The sequence below is a fragment of the Ambystoma mexicanum genome, chromosome 1p, assembly GCF_040938575.1.
Source record: "Ambystoma mexicanum isolate Mex_15411 chromosome 1p, UKY_AmexF1_1, whole genome shotgun sequence".
Classification (NCBI taxonomy): domain Eukaryota; kingdom Metazoa; phylum Chordata; class Amphibia; order Caudata; family Ambystomatidae; genus Ambystoma; species Ambystoma mexicanum.
Genome location: NC_090921.1, coordinates 142850237 through 142866422, shown reverse-complemented (window position 1 = coordinate 142866422; position 16186 = coordinate 142850237). Strand labels below are relative to the sequence as shown.

General features: G+C 41.5%; 1 protein-coding gene across 2 annotated transcripts in view; it reads left to right on the top strand.

Annotated features, from left to right (window-relative positions):
- LOC138567210 (alpha-2,8-sialyltransferase 8F-like) overlaps window positions 1-16186 on the top strand; it is a 364915-nt gene that overhangs the window by 92075 nt on the left and 256654 nt on the right. For both annotated transcript variants that reach the window (XM_069645198.1, XM_069645190.1), the window contains exon 2: window positions 13836-13916. In XM_069645198.1, the coding sequence (XP_069501299.1) occupies window positions 13836-13916 (81 nt within the window). The remainder of the gene's footprint in view (window positions 1-13835; window positions 13917-16186) is intronic.

The window sequence follows — 16186 nt, the reverse complement described above, 5'->3', positions numbered from 1 at the left end:
AGCTCGAAAGGCATTGAGCACAGTCAAAGCAGCTTCAAAATGACTTGAAGCGGTGAAGCAGGATTCCAGCTGCTCTTGGACTTCCAGTTTGCTGTGACTTCCAAACCTCCAGGACAAATTGAGACCTTCCTGCTCTACACTCTCAATCCAGAGAGTATGATTGGCATCTACAGGTGTTCCCTCCCCTCGAGTGAGGAGCTGGGCTCCAGTGAAGCTGGCAGAATTGCTGTTCTTGGTCTGCAGCCGTTCACCCTCACTGTTCCCAGGGGATTCATAAGGGACAAAGATGTCCTCTGCCTTCTGTCTTCACCTCCCTGGCAAAGGATTTTAGAATGGACTGCACTGCCAACAGGTGTCCAAAAGTATTCGTTTTGGTCTTCTTAGAACAAATGTCCAAATGCATTCTTTTTGTTCTTCAAAGAGTCCAGAAATGAATGAGATACTGAGGGTGTGCCCCTCTCGGTTTATAAGCAAACTGTCACTGTGGATTGGTCCAAAGCAAGAATGCTGTAAATCAGTGGTAGCTGGTAAATTGTTTAATTGGTGGAGGAGGGGTAACTGTTTCCTACAAATATGCAGCAAAGGGAGCTTGAACCAACCAAGGGAAATTCGGAAGAGCGCCGGTCCCCCCCCCAAGAAAATATTTTAAATTACTGGTTAAAATGGTGAAAAGTACAGTACCTTTTCTGTGATAAATGGATTAACAAGCCATACAGTTTGCAATCGGTTTTGTAGGATAACTCATGAATAATCCAATAGATGAAAGTTACCAACATTGCATGGGGGCAGCCAACACATTTTCAGTTTGGAAAGTTTGATACCATTTTATTGCAAGACGCCGGGGGCACCTCTGACATCATTTTGGATAGCTAGGTCTCCTTCCAAACCTATGCTGTAAAAAGAAATCAGGGTGGCGTGCCTCTGAGGGGATGGTGATTGTGGTTATGTCTGTTTATGCTTCATGTGTCAATGCTGTTACTTTTACTTCTAATTATGTCCAATTTTTACTTCTAGGCAACTCCAGTTCTACTGGTTTTTATTTAGGCGTATTTATAATCAACCTATATGTGATTTATGTAGGATCATGGAATTACTTGATGATATATCCTTGGCTGGGCCTGATTAGCTAATTTGGGGCAGTGATTTTAATGCAAAAATTGGCAATGGTCCAGATTCCAGCTTTTTCGATGTTAGCATGGATGGTTCTCTTAATATCTGTAGTTCTATAATTACTGATCCTCATATGTGTTGGTTAGGGCTAAAATGTGCTATTCATCTTATCAAATGGGCCCTGAGTTCTATTAATGGCAGACATCATAATGACAGCCCACATAAGTATACGTGTTTGTGGACCTTGTGGTAAATTGACTATAAATTATTTTTGTATGTCTATACTTCGGTCGAAATATTGACTGTATTTTAGAGTATCTCAGGAAATATACAGTGTTAATTTTTCAAATTCCTGGCAAGTTTTAGTCCCTTTTTCTAATTTTAGACGGTTCGGGTTTCTGCATATTGACAACCCTGGGAAAACTCCTTCTAAGAAAACCATTAGATAGAAGGAGAACAGGGGTTTACTCATACAGGAAACCATAATTAGTTCTTTATGAGTATTTTGGATGATGCTATGCCACCTTGCCAAATCTTGAGTCTGTATTCATCTTCATATGACCCAAGACCCTGGCATCTTTCTTAAAGAGGTGAGGGGCTCTGATGGGTCTGTTAAAAATACAAGATCTTGGTTTGATACTAATTGTCACAAAGCCAGAAAACACCAACTTTCTCTCTTGAAATCTCCTATCTGTAATAATATACTAATAGTGGACGCAATCTTGCAGATGTTCTCCAATTGAGATTATATAAAAAATATAAAATGTCAAAGGCATTGCCACTGCCAAATATGGTATGGGCCTTTGAGGAAACTGCAATCTGTCACAGCTATACGTTGATGAAAATAAGTTTCTGAAACAACTGATGGGCTATCCAATGTGGAGAATCCTGCGGATTCCCCACTAAAACCCCTACCTAAAGTCTCCTCCCAGGGGGCCAGGAGAGGACAGAGGCTTCCTGATCCCAATCATGGGGTGGTGTATGTGGGAGGAACCTCTGGTGGGAGACCGGCACCAGGGAGGTGGGGAGATTTCGCAGGATGAGACACTGTACTTTTCATAGAGGAGGAATTGGCTTATTGGCTTATTGACATTTTGATATATCTCAGCCTCCTACTAAGGGTAAACAGGTAAAAGCTAGAGAGGTACTTCAATCTAAGGGTGAACCTAATATATATACACCCCTAAAAATCCATATCCTCCACAATGCCAAAGGTATGCCAACATGAGCGGCGAACATGTGACATTTTCTGCTCCATCTGTCTTTAAAAAGGTTCAGGCTTACTCACCCTAATCAAGATAAACCCTCACAGCACAGCAATACACTCCGAGAACATAAACCCTTGGACTCAACTGACCACAATAATATGTACAAAAAACCAGCAAAAGCGAGAAGACAAAAACAATTCAACAATCCTAATCCTAAACCTCTATTGGAACCCACTAGCAATATCAACAGATACGTTCCTAGACGGAGTTTTCATCTCAATCGATGAGGCCACAACTAAATACCCGTCATCGGAAATAATAATATGTGGCGATCTGAACATCAAGTTATATGATAAGGACGGTGGCCTCTTAAAGCACCCAGATTTATCGGCAAACGCAAAGAGATGGATAAAAGAAACCACGATACGCAACCTACTCCTTCTAAGTCAAGGGAACACTTCGAAATCCTATACACCAACATGGAGCAGAGGTTCATCCCATGCAATCATCGATTATATATTTCTATCTGAAAAACTTCACCAATCAGTCACAAACGTGCAGACGATATTAACAGACAGGAGCGACCACAATCAACTTACCGCCCACTCTGAAGCGACACTGGAAAAAATAGAGTCAGCATTACCATCTCCTCTATTAGAACTAAACGGAACAACAACAAGACTGAGAATCCCACAAGCATCCTTAGCCTCATTACCGGAAAAATTCCTACAGGCAAGTCTGACAAATGCTCTAAAGATCGACTACGAATGGATCCTAATTCCGTTCCGACAAACCAGTAAAAATCGCCCACAGAAAGACCATCGACATTCCTACAACCAAGAAATTGCCGGAAGGAAAAAAGCCTTAAACCGAACAATAAGACAGTTAAAGAAAACCCCAGCTCTAGATACCTCAAACCAGATTAAAATTCTGAAAAACAACCATCGAAACTGGACTAAATCACAAAAAAGTCTCATTCAGCAAGCAGATGCAGAAAACATATTGAAAATCCACAAATCCCACAATACAAAAGAACTTTGGAACTTACTCAATGACAATCAACAAAAACAGCACAAGCTTACAGCTAATGTAACCCAAGAATAATGGATAACGCACTTTACTACCATTTACGCACCACGAGAAACAGATCAACAGAATACACAGCCCACAACAGACCCAACATGGAAAGTACACGCACAATTTGAAGATTTCATCCTCCTGATTAACAAACTCAATACTTCTAGAGAACCAGGCCCAGATGGACTATCCAATGCCATAATCAAAGAAGATCCTAACGCTTGGGCAAGCCTCCTATGCCACATCACAAAACTGATCAATAAACTGCACAGAATACCAAACTCCTGGAGAACAGCAGTAATTGTACCAATCCACAAACAAGGCCCTAGAGAAGACCCCCAAAACTTCCTACCGATCGCTCTGCTCGATCCGCTAGTAAAACTATTTGCAGCAGTACTTCTAAACCAACTCACCGCGTGGGCCATAAAAAACAATAAATTCTTGACCAGACAAACAGGATTCACGGCCAATGTTGGAACAAACCTCAACCTGATATTACTACAAGTAATTAAACATGAAGCTATCAACTCCAACTCGACAATCTACGCAGCATTTATTGACCTAAAAATGGCTTTTGACGCAATCTCACGCGAAAAACTATGGTCGAAACTTAGAACATGGAACTGTCCACCTGATATCCTAGAACCGATTATTCTGCTGTATTCAAAAACCACGATAAAAGTTAGACTGTCGAGACAAGGAGCTACAACATCTGCCATACCAACAGAAAATGGACTCAAACAAGGCTGTCCTCTCGCAGCGACACTCTACAACTTGTTCACTGCTGATATCGAAGAACATCTAAAATCACACAAAACCAATCCCCCCAAAATCAACTCGATCCCAGTCCCAGTCATGGCATACGCCGATGACATTGTGTTACTAGACAAAACACTGACTGGGTTACAAACGACACTGGCAGACCTAAGCCATTACATGCAAAAAAACAAACTAACGATCAATACGGAAAAAACAAAGACAATGACTCTCACCAAACCACTAAAAAAAAGAACAAACCAGCGTATCTTTACGATCAACAATGCCGAAATAGAAAATGTTACTTCGTTCAAATACCTAGGGATCACAATAAACCAGTCAAAATCAGAAGAGCAGTGGATCGACAAAATCGAACAAACATCTCAAACTCTATCAAGACAAGGCTGCCTCCTTCACAGAAAATATGGCAAGTTCTCCTTCAAGCCAATTATCTCCTACTACAGACACAAGTACATTCCGATTCTGACCTACGGTACTGAAGCAATGTTGAACGCTCAGAGAGTCAACTGGACAAAATATGATGCGGCTTTCTGGCGCAAAATCCTTCGACTCCCGCAAACATTTCCAATGCCAAGAATACGCTATGAATTGGCAACTCAATCAATTGAATCAGTCGTACAATGGAAAAGACTAGATATTTTTCGCAAAATACTGACAGAAGGGAAAACTCCAGCAATTCAAATACTGCGACATAAAGAAAACACCTTCAATACGACAATATTGCAAAAATGGAAAGATACAATGAGAAAAGAAATGGATAGTGAAAATATCACAGAAGAACTGCTTACACTTCGTCCACAACACGCAAAAATAAAACTGCTGCACAACGACTGGATAAAGACCATCCAACAAAAAAATACCTACAAACAGAATCTACATTGCACAAAAGACAATAGGAGAATCCACAAACCACCAGCCTACCTGCAAACCTTCCCAGACCAAATCATTCGAACAACATTTCTAAAAATTCGCCTAAACATTCTTCCTACAAAAGCATACCTATCTACAAAAAGACAGATCAAGCACGAAGACAACTACTGCAGGTTCTGCAAAGACCAAAAAATCGAGGAAACCATATTCCACCTCGTCATGGAATGTAATGAACTCGCCTCACAACGCAAAGAATTCGGTGCTTTTTTTCAACTCTCATCGACACAAATGTGTACGCAAGAAAGATGGACCGCTCTCCTCAGCGGCCACAACAACAAGTACACTTACACAATTGCTCTCTTCCTATCTTCTATACTCGAACTAAACAAACAAAATTAAAAAAGCCAATCCAACTCAAGCAAATGATGAAAAAGTTTTCAAATAAACTACAGCATCAAAAAAAAAAAAAAAAAAGGTTACACATTTAAACTCCTATTATAATAACATCAAGAGAGGGAGATCTCTACCTAATCCTTTTACAGATGTAGAGACATTGAAACTTTCTACAGTGGACCGCATGTTCCAGAATGCCTCAGGTACTCTGATGAAGAAGAGGGCTAACGATACTTGCAGGAGTTCAGGTCGGGCAGGCAAGCCTAATAGCTTTTGGCAGGGTTGGGCAATTAGTTCTAAGGGCCTGTACCTGAAACCATTGAATACACCTGAGGGCCATAAAAGGATGCCAAAGGAAGGAGCAGTAGAAAGAAGCTGGAGTAGGAGCTGTAAGGTTGGCAGTAGCAGAAGAAGCAGAGGACAAGGCTGGCAGTTGACAAGGAAGTGCAGATTTCACCTGCAAGCTCAGAGTTGGTCCTGTGCTCACAAACCCTGTTTGGCTGTGGCAGAATTGGAAGAGAGTGGAGAAACAGGCACTCTTTCCAGGTGTGCTTAATTGCTGTGAATGCAGAACTGAAGTCATGCATCCACCACGGTTGGCTTGTAGAAGCAAGCCGAGAAAAGCTGGAGAGTGGAAGTCTCTCCTTCCATGAGGCCGGATCAGAGACACCCGCGTAGCAGAGGGGTGTGAGTTCCAAGAGTACCTGCAGCAGTAGTAGTTGAAGAAACCAAGCTGGGAAGCAGAGGCAGCCCCCAGTCAGTGATTGTGGAGTTGGGAAAGAGAAGCTGTGTACTCAAAATCAACCTAAATACCTTGCTGGTAACAGTAGCCGGCTTTATTGTCACTCACGTGTATTTTCAAGCGAGATAAAGTTGTTTGTAGAAGTGGGAAGTCATATTAACAAGGAAAAAGTAACATTTGCTGAAATTATCAGAGCTGAAAACCCGCATGTCGTGAAAGCCTTTTCTTTGCCCATTGTTAAGTATAACTCGATGCAGAGCCATCCAAGTGGCTCTCGTTAAAATGGGGAGCGCTGCCGGTAAAACTACTGAATCACAATTCAATCTCCCGAAACATTACAAGCTCAGTTATAACATCTGAAGACGTCACGCAGGATACAGTGTTTCCTGAGTACTTTGGAGATTAGAAGCTGACCGAAAGCTTTTGAAGTGGTAGTTCAAACGTAAAATGAAATCACTTGTCCTTAATTTCATTTTTATTGGAAAACTTGACTGCTTGTAATATCCCGAACAATGAAGCAGAAGTTATAAAAGCGGTTGAAGCTGAGCAGAGAACACGTATTGGCCAAGCCTATAACCCAAACCCTAATACAGCCTATCCAGCTCATTTAAGAACTGAACACTGTTGTTTAAGAGTTGTTAAAGCTGTGTTACTTCAGGGAAGTGTCATTGAAGTTGGTGAGGGAAACTGGGTACTTTGTTTGAAAATAACTTTGGTTGGTAACTACAAGGCGGAAGGAAAGGCAAAGAGGCTGCCCTCTCTTACCACACAAGAGAGAGAGAAGAGTGCCTTGCCAACCTGTAGTAGAGGTTGAAGAAGTCTTGCAGAAATTGACTAACCCTACAAAATCGCAGTAGTAGCAGCAGAACTGTGGTCGTCCATACAATTTACCGAACTGTAGTAGTTGAATGTAGCAGAAGCTGAAATCAGCTGTGCAGCAAGGGTGCCTGCTCTCACAGTTTCATTAAGGGAGTTGCTGGAGAGAGACCAAACCCTAAGCAGAAGCATCCTGACAAAACTGTATACAACAAGACTCTGCAGAAGATAGAAGTAGAAGAATTGTTAAGCAGAAGTGGTACTTTTGTCTTCAACTTTATTAATTCTTTCCTGGAAGGAGGCTATCCAGAAATCCCATTGGTGCTGTTGTTTTTCTATGTGGAACTTGGAAAGAGGAATCTTTTCATCAAGCGAAGAAGCAGTAGATTTTTATTTGTGTGAACTTTTTGTTTTTTTGAACTTTCCTTAGAAGAATTGACTTTGGGGCATTCCTGGGGAAGCAAGATCTGCCCAGGACAATAAATATTTGGAGGACAAGTTTAAATTGTAGCCTCTCTGTCTATCGCTATGTATTAGGGGAAAATATAAATCTGTTCTCTCTCAACAAATTATTTCTTGACTGTTGAAATCCGAAAAAAATATTTTTTGCTATTGCATGGTATGCCCATTTCAAGAAGATGATAAACATGTTTAAATGTGGCTCCTTGCTTAATAGGCCTCTGTTACTAAAAAAGAGCAAATAAAAAGTATACCCCAATAGACTTCGGGAGTGACTGAGTGTTGAGAGGAAAGAATAAGAATTACGGAAAACTGCTAATCGCCAATATATTTTGTTTTCGAATTCTCACGCAAATTACTTTTATGCACTCATTTTTTTAAAATGAACGCTGTCTGATAACTAGAACTCGCTTTAACTTACTCTTAAAATCAATAATGGCAAGTTGAGCCTCGGATGATCCAGAGAATGTAATATGTGATTTATGCATTAATCATCCAGATGATCTTTTACATTTGTTATTCTTCTGTCCAATGTACGACCTTGCTTCCAAACACACTTTAGCACATTTACTAGACAGTTTTAACTTTCTTCAATGTAGGCCTGCAATGTTTTTTATTTAACTTGCGACAGACACTCCTCTGATTTCCTGGACGCTATTGACTTTTCTAAAGTCAGCATTAACAAGGAGAAAAGTAATTAATTTCTAATTGTCTGTCTTATATGAAAAGCCCTTTTTAACCTTCTTTTAAGTTTGGAGCTTTCTGATTGGATGATTGAAATGATTTGTAATAACTTTTTTTTACTTTTTTCTTGATATTGATTGTACTATGTATAGTGTACATTTTATGGTGTTTATTTATCAAAATAAATCTTATATGATGTCATTTTATGATGCCATTTCCATCAATATATATATTAGAAACTTTTCATGCAAGCTACACCCATACACTTCTATGATGGCTACACCAATATATGTTAGCATTCTCATATCAAAACATACTCATGTTTTCTTTGCTTTGCCATAATGCTAGTAATTCTCTCTATATATAAAAGTCAACATTAGTTTGTTTGTGGCAGGATTTGGGGCAAAGCGTTGTTCCTTATGCAATTCCACACAGTCTCACCAATCTGCACCAGATTTTGCGTAAGTCGCCTGTTAGGACCCTTCGGACATTACTCGCTAAATGACATTTGGCACCCCACCCCTTTCCCTGGATTTCAGCAAAAGTCAACATTTGTTTGATCACTAGAACCCATTTTAACTTACTCCCCCTAAAATCTGTTATGGAAAGTTGAGCCTCGGATGATCCAAAGAGTGCTGTATTTGATTGTGCAATAATGGTCTGGATGATCTTTTACATTTGTTATTCTTCTGTCTAATGTAAGACCGTGCTCGCAAACGCACTTTAGCACCTTTACTACACAGTTTTAACTTTCTTCAATGTAGGCCTGCAACTGCCTAGAAAGCCCACCAGCTCTGACGCACAACGAAACAGGAACCAAAAGGTGGGAGAGCTTCCTGGTTCCTGCACATATACAGAGGAGCTGAAGCACTCAGAGCATAATGTCCCAGGTTTTTGGAATGTGCAGAATGGCACAGGAGCACCTCCTACCCACGTTCAGACCTGCCGTTCCCCCTAATGCATTCCCAGTGGGCCATGGAAGGCTGGGGATTCAAAGTGCCCCTGACCTTGCATGGATCACTGGGCATGTGTGCGGGGGAACCAAAACTGTCAAAGGGAAACCACGTTTCCATTTGACAGATAAAACCAGCCCAGGAGTACTCCCTCTGATGCTTACTGCAGCAGCTTTGGCATGTTCAGCATGGGTGATGGGTCGGAGCCCCATCGCCCATCATGCACAAGCCGCCCCAGCTTTATGGGGTCCAATCACAGTTAATGTAACAAGTTCCCTTTGTCTTATGACATCACACTTGGAGTGCTTTGCTTGCAGGAAATGAAGGGTACAGGAAAGGGACAGAAAGCAAGAAAGTAGACCATTCTGCAGGCCAACCTTCCCTCTCTGTCTGCCCACTTCCCATGCCTGCTGACTTCAAAGGCATTCCATTGATCAGCTGCCTGGTGCTGGCTGGAATTGTTATGTCAGTGTTCTAAAGGCACTGTTTCCAGGAGAACTCTTGGGGGAAGTTTCTATGCCATGGGGTAAGGTATGTCTCACCCTACTGGAGAATCAAAGGAGGCAGCATTCTGGCTGTTGTTCCACAAGGCAGCTGTGGAGATATTCAGCCTAGATATCAACACACATCACATCATAGCCCTGCTCAGAGTTGATACTGGTTTGATATCATATTACTGTGGCTTCATAATTGTGTGCTCTTATCAATTGCCTTGCCACAACCAGGCATGGCTTATATTTAGAGATTAACCTCAATTCTACCAACCTGTTGTCGCCAACAGGTAACCGAATTGCACTCTTGGAGGACCACCGTCCTCTTATGTGGTTTTCCTTTTTAGTATCTATTTTAATAAATCCACATTTAGTGTTCAACATACATATGTATTCAAAGGAAGGAAAAAGCTTTTTTTGAATAAAGAAACGTTTTGACCAAACACGACTTATGAATAATGAACTGAAATGTATTGTTGTTCGGGTGGATCCGCACCCAACAACCTCTAACTTAACACTGGATGTGTTCATACTTATTTGAGTTCCTGGGATTCATAACAAAAACAGGGTCAATTCACAGCCAAATTCTCCATTGTGTAGCTCAGAATAGAAAAAGGTTCAATTCTTTCAACAGCATTTTCAATAATTAAACAATTTGAACAATTTAAACAATTGCTGATGCGTTTCGGATTAAACATTCATCATCAGGGCTTGTGTTTAGTGAGGTAACATAAATAATCGTTTTCATCTGTGTACCTATAACACATGACTGATGAAAGCTTAATACTCTTGTGACTTTTGCTGAACCTTTTTACAAATTATCATTTCAAACTTTCCTTTACCCAAGGTACACTTGAACTTAAATCACACTTGACACTACCCTCAAATGTATACGGTGTTGCCTCGAAATAAATCCAGCCTGTTGGAACAAATTAAACAAACAACACTACATTATCCCACATATTCTTGTCCTTCCTTTTGAGCAACACAACCTCAGGTGTATTATGAAATAATTCCATAAGCATCATACTCGTGCAGCGTGTTCTTCGCCTGTGAGTGTTTAAGCTAGCCGGCCGAATACTCCTAATTGTCTCCTTAGGGTCTTAAAGAGGAATAGACATGGGGAGACCATGTCAAAAAGTCATGCAGCATTGAGTACTCGCACGTAACTTTAACACAATCACTAAGTGTGCTGAAATAGGTATAATACAGATTGCCCAACACAGAGCCCAAACTGCCACCCATGCAGCTAGAGGAACTCGTCTGCGCAAATAGCAGCAGGTCTCCTGCGGGTTGTGGATCTTATCTCTGTGCCGTTCGATCGCGGCTAGTCATCCCCTCCCCATATATGACTGCAGATGTAAATAGAGAGTGAATGTATACAACTCCTACCTTCATGGGCATGGGATCTCACAGACATGAGGCGGCCGACCATGATAACGGCCTTCCGCCTCGATCATATGTATACACTAATTGTCGCCTTGGCAATGTAACGCATGTGCAAAAGCATGAGGTCCATGGCCATCTTGGTGTGGGACTCGCCTACATTTCCCCAATGTAATTGCTGGAAACCTCCCAATTCATTATTTCACTCACATTGGGGCATAGAGCATCGCCGCCGCAATAAACGGCCCTGCCCGCTTGCGGACAAACCTAGAGGTATGCCGCAAGCATGCACGCACATTACTGTGCACCAACGGAGCAGCGCCCATCTTGCAACCACCTGCGAGGGGCTGGCAGAATCTGTCATGTTTGGACTAAATGGTCCAAGTCAAATGCGCCTATCAAGTCAGCTACCCATAAGCCAGCAGGGTCGCCTAGCACAATACCCAACCATTACAAATAATCAAGTATTATGTGAAACATGCATTAATCGTGCTGAATAGATATAATATAGTGGCACATGACATACCTGTCTGGCTTCACATAATGCAAGTCAGCTCACATTCTAGCAGGTATTTCCAGTCATTAACAACACTCTGTGCCTTTTGTAATAATTGTCTCAACCTCTCGGGCAATGCATGCCCGATCACATTCTTGTTGCAAAATCCTAGACAATGAAATAAACTCTTCCCAACCTTCATACAATTTTCAAACAAACCCTCCTCAGTACAATGCCCAGACACAACACACCTTTGATCATTGTCCAGATCTCTAAACAAAACACATTAAATCATAATCACAGTTCATATCACGCGAGCTGAGCAAATCCAGTCTCATTTTAATTGAGCAATTCTATGCCTGGCTTCTATTAAATGTGTGGCTATCGGGGATATCAAGTTGTTTTTTTTTGTCCATATATTAGACATGTGCTCAGTCCATCTCGTTTTAGCCTTGCGCACAGTCATGCCTATAGTAGAGACCACACAGTCACTTGGGGGCATATGCCACATTTGTGGAATCACACGTGCATGAGTGTTTGAGCTATATCGGTTTCCCAGAGTGTGGGTGTCTAATGTTGTTGTCCTTGTTGACAGTTAAGACAGGGTAGAGTTCCTTTGCATATTACCTTCTGTGTCTTCTTAGAAGGCAGTTCTGCTCGCACCAGCATGTTACGGAGAGCCTGTCTGTTCCTATACGCAAAGGTGGGATGTTCTGGAAACAACTTGTTAAATATCGGGTTCATCTGCATCATGGACCACTTTTGCCTAATGATCTTCTCCTGAATGACATCAGTTTTTTATCCCCTCTCCAACTTATTCTGTAGTGATACTGCTTGTTTCCTGTACTCAACTTCATTTGAGATATCTCAAAAACGTACTTAATGGCACACTATCAATGGTAGGATGAAAACTAGTAGCCAGTAACAAGCTATTCCTGTCTGTAGGTTTTGTAAATATTCTGGTATTCAGACCATTCTCTGTATAGTAGATTTCCACATCCAGGAAATTATATTTAGAGATTAACCTGCCACCACACTGATTATTATATTTTAGATCAGAGGTGCAGGCGCTAAATTGCTACCTCTGCTCGTAGTGACTTTGGGCCTCATTCCGAGTTGGGCGGTAAGGGTTTACCGGCACCGGTAAGGATGCAGGTGCCGGTAAACCCTTACCGGCCAATTCCGAGTTCCCTCAGCGGGACCCGCAAAGGACATGTGGTCTGACCACACGTTCTTTGTGGGTCCCGCTAAGGGACCAGGGCGCTAATAATGGGCCAACTATTTGCGGGCCCGTAATTAGCACCTTCCCCATTCCCATTGAGCCCTATGGGGGCTCAAATGGGAATGGGGAATGGTTTACTGAATGGGTCTTACCGGGTCCTCCAAGGTCAGAATGACCCGGTAAGTCCCCATTCAGCCAGACTGGACCCGGACTCGGGTTTGGAGGCAGCCATGGTGCTAATAGAACCATGGCTGCCTCCAAACTCGGAATGAGGCCCTTTGTTTTCTAGAAGCTGTCAGAGATTAACAGGTGACCTTTGAACTTGTTCTGTGTCACTGCAGAGCTGGCACTGTCATGTCAGTAAACTGATTTCAGCAAGGCACCTTTGTACACTGTAATTTTTGCATGCATCATTTTCAAAGAGGGTCTGATTAGCAGACCTCCCTTTCAGAAACACAACTACCAGCATCATTTTCCATCTTTCATTCCTAAAACGCCAGAGCATTTACAGCCATGGCTGAAGGCATTCTGTCACATGTGCACAATTTTCAGTGGAAAGTTTTAAAAAATGTTGGATAAAAAAGATGCGATATTTCATCTCCAAATCAGGGTCATTGGTGCATGTGGTATTCCTTTTGAATGCTGCATGTGGTAAGTACTGCCAGAACCATAATTTGATGGCTTGTAAAAACAGACAGAATTTACAAGTGCAACCTGTTTTTGCCATTAACCCCAATGCTGCAATTAGCTCCTATGTGTCTTCGTATCTTGCATGGATGAGCATTTTAATGGATTGTGAAGGGCATCAAGCAGAGGATGTATTGTAGAAGGACAAATGTACTGTTTTATGGACACATAAGGTAAGAGCATTGTTTAGAATTTGCATTGGTTTGTCATGTATGATGGTGATATTTCCTTTTGTGAAATAATATTGACATACATTTAATATTAGACCCTCTACGAAGCCATGCAAACCCACAGATCAAAAGCCTCTCAAAAAGCCCAGCAAATATGTGCAAAGTTATAAAATGTAGTAACTGAAAATAACTCATTGTGCTGTGGTCTAAGATGGGTTGAATACTCAATAAGAAAAATGTACACTTGCCCTGTTAAAGAGAATTTTAAATAGTGTGCAATTTGTGTTTTTGCAGACCGTTTGTCGTTCCAGAAAAGGTCAATATAGATGCATGTATAAAGGTGAAAAAGCTGCTTCACGGAAACTCTCTTAAAAGGTAAGCATGTTTTTGTGGTTTGAATGTGGTTGGGTGGATGTGTGTTGGGTTTCAGGTTCGTTTGGTTGAGTTAGTTTTCATTGAGTTGAGTTGGTTTGGCGATGGTTGTGCTGGTGTTTGTTTGAGTTGGGTTGAAGATGAAGAAAGAGAGGTAATGTAGGTTGATGGATGCATACTCAAGTCCCATGCATTAGGTGTCAGTCAAAAACCTTGGAGTACAGTCTTACCCTTACCAGCTCTCAGGAGCCTCATTAGTGGTGTTGGAATGATGATCAGAGTGGGGCGGATGTCCTCTGTCGCCTTACCAAAATCAGTTTGGTGAGTCCTTACCACCAGAACTCTGAACGGACCTTGTGGTACTGAACTACCAAGGATATTGGATGAAGTAATAACTCTTTTGGAAGTGAGTGGAAGTGTAGTGGGTTCAACTTAAGAAATGTATGCAACATGAAGCCCAGTGGGTCATAGTCTCAATTCTGCCAAGTACTCAAACATTGAACCACAGTAGACGTAATTCCCACCCTCCATATACTGCTCTGTGCTTTAAAAAACACAACATAAAATATATTGTACCAGGAGAAATACTGCAATAAAAAAAATCAAATGCTTTCAGTAGAATCAATGCCCCACAGTGTTACTGTGGAATCGAAAAATGCCCTTAAAATACTGTGTCCTGGAAAAATGCACCGCTGAAAATTGTGACAGATCATGACCCCAGAATGTTGTGGCATGGAATGGAGCCCAGAAAACTGTGCATTACAATAAAGCAATATTCATAGGTTTCTGATTAAATAAAAAAAAAAATGTAATTACACTTGCCACAACAAGGATTCCGGAATGTTGGCTGACCTGGCAGCAGCTTGAACCTGGAGCTCTTGTCCTCCTTAACTATAGATATTTTTAATAGATAATGAACATCCATTAATAGCACAAAACAAGATTGAAACAGCAGACAGTTGTATATCTAAGAAATCCAAGGCAGAAATGGAGAAGGCCCCAGCTCCAAGGACATCTACTCTCTGCTGCTAAAAGTGGCTCAAGATGTGGGAGATGTGAAAACTTCCCACGCAGACGTTGCCACTAAGGTTTCACACTTGGAGAACAGAGTCAGCAAAGTTGAAAAGGAGGCTGAGGGATTAACCACTGCACTTGCTGGCAGCCTTAGAGCATACATCAAAATGAAGAGTGAATTATCCCCAGTGCGGGCTAAAATCGTGGCTCTGGATTTGAAGAGCAGGATGTTGAATCTAAGGTTGGGGGGGGGCGGTTTCTAAAAATGTTTCTGGTGATAAGACTCTAGAGGATAATATTACACAAGTTTGTACTCATTTATATGGCCCTGGAACTTTGCTTTCAGATGATCTGGACTTTGTCTACAGAATTGGAAAATCTACTACTTAAAAACCCTGTCAGGTATTGATGGTTTTTACAAGGATAAGTGCCAAGGAAAGGGTCCTGAATGCAGCGAGGGATAAGGGCCTGATGTGCTACAATAATGAGTCTCTCACCATTTTTCCAGATTTCTCCAAGGAGTTGGTGGTAGAGAGAAAGGCATTCAGAGAGGCGAAGAAGATGGCAAAGGACAAAAATGTTAAAGCTGTTTTAGTTAAACCGGCCATACTGGAATTATTTCTGCCTGGCGCTACCAGGAGCACAGAGGATGCTGGGGAGGCTACTGGGTGGTTAATGGATTCAAGAACTTTCTCAATGTATCTCCTGTGTCAGGTTAGACAAAGATGGCTGTCACTTAGTATTGTGTCCCTTAATATCTACATACACCCCTGCATTACAAGACACAAAATGCCTTTATTCAGAGCACAAAGGGAAAGTGAGTCTCAGAGGTGTTATTCTACTCGCATGGGCTGCCTAATTCCACAGCTCTTCACTCTTAAAAGGGTTTTTAAATGTAATCTATTCCAATAATATTAGAGGAAATGCACATCCGGAAATGACGCCTGAGGCAAACACGGGCACCGCAAGCATAGGTGGTATTTATAGGATTATTGTAGCTTAATACATTGTTAATATTAAGGTTAATATGGCACCTCTGCAGGGCTTCAACTCAACTGTTTAGTAATTGTTGGAAATTTATTTACCTTTGTTTATGGCGCGTGATCCATGACTCGCTCACTGCTGAGGGCTGATAACATGCAGGGGAGATGTTAGTTAACAATGGAGGGTGCTTTTCTCTAATACACCATCACATTTTATATCTTGCTGGTCCCATCTTTATTTTACGGCTGTCTACGCAGTGAATTAGGGCAGTTGGA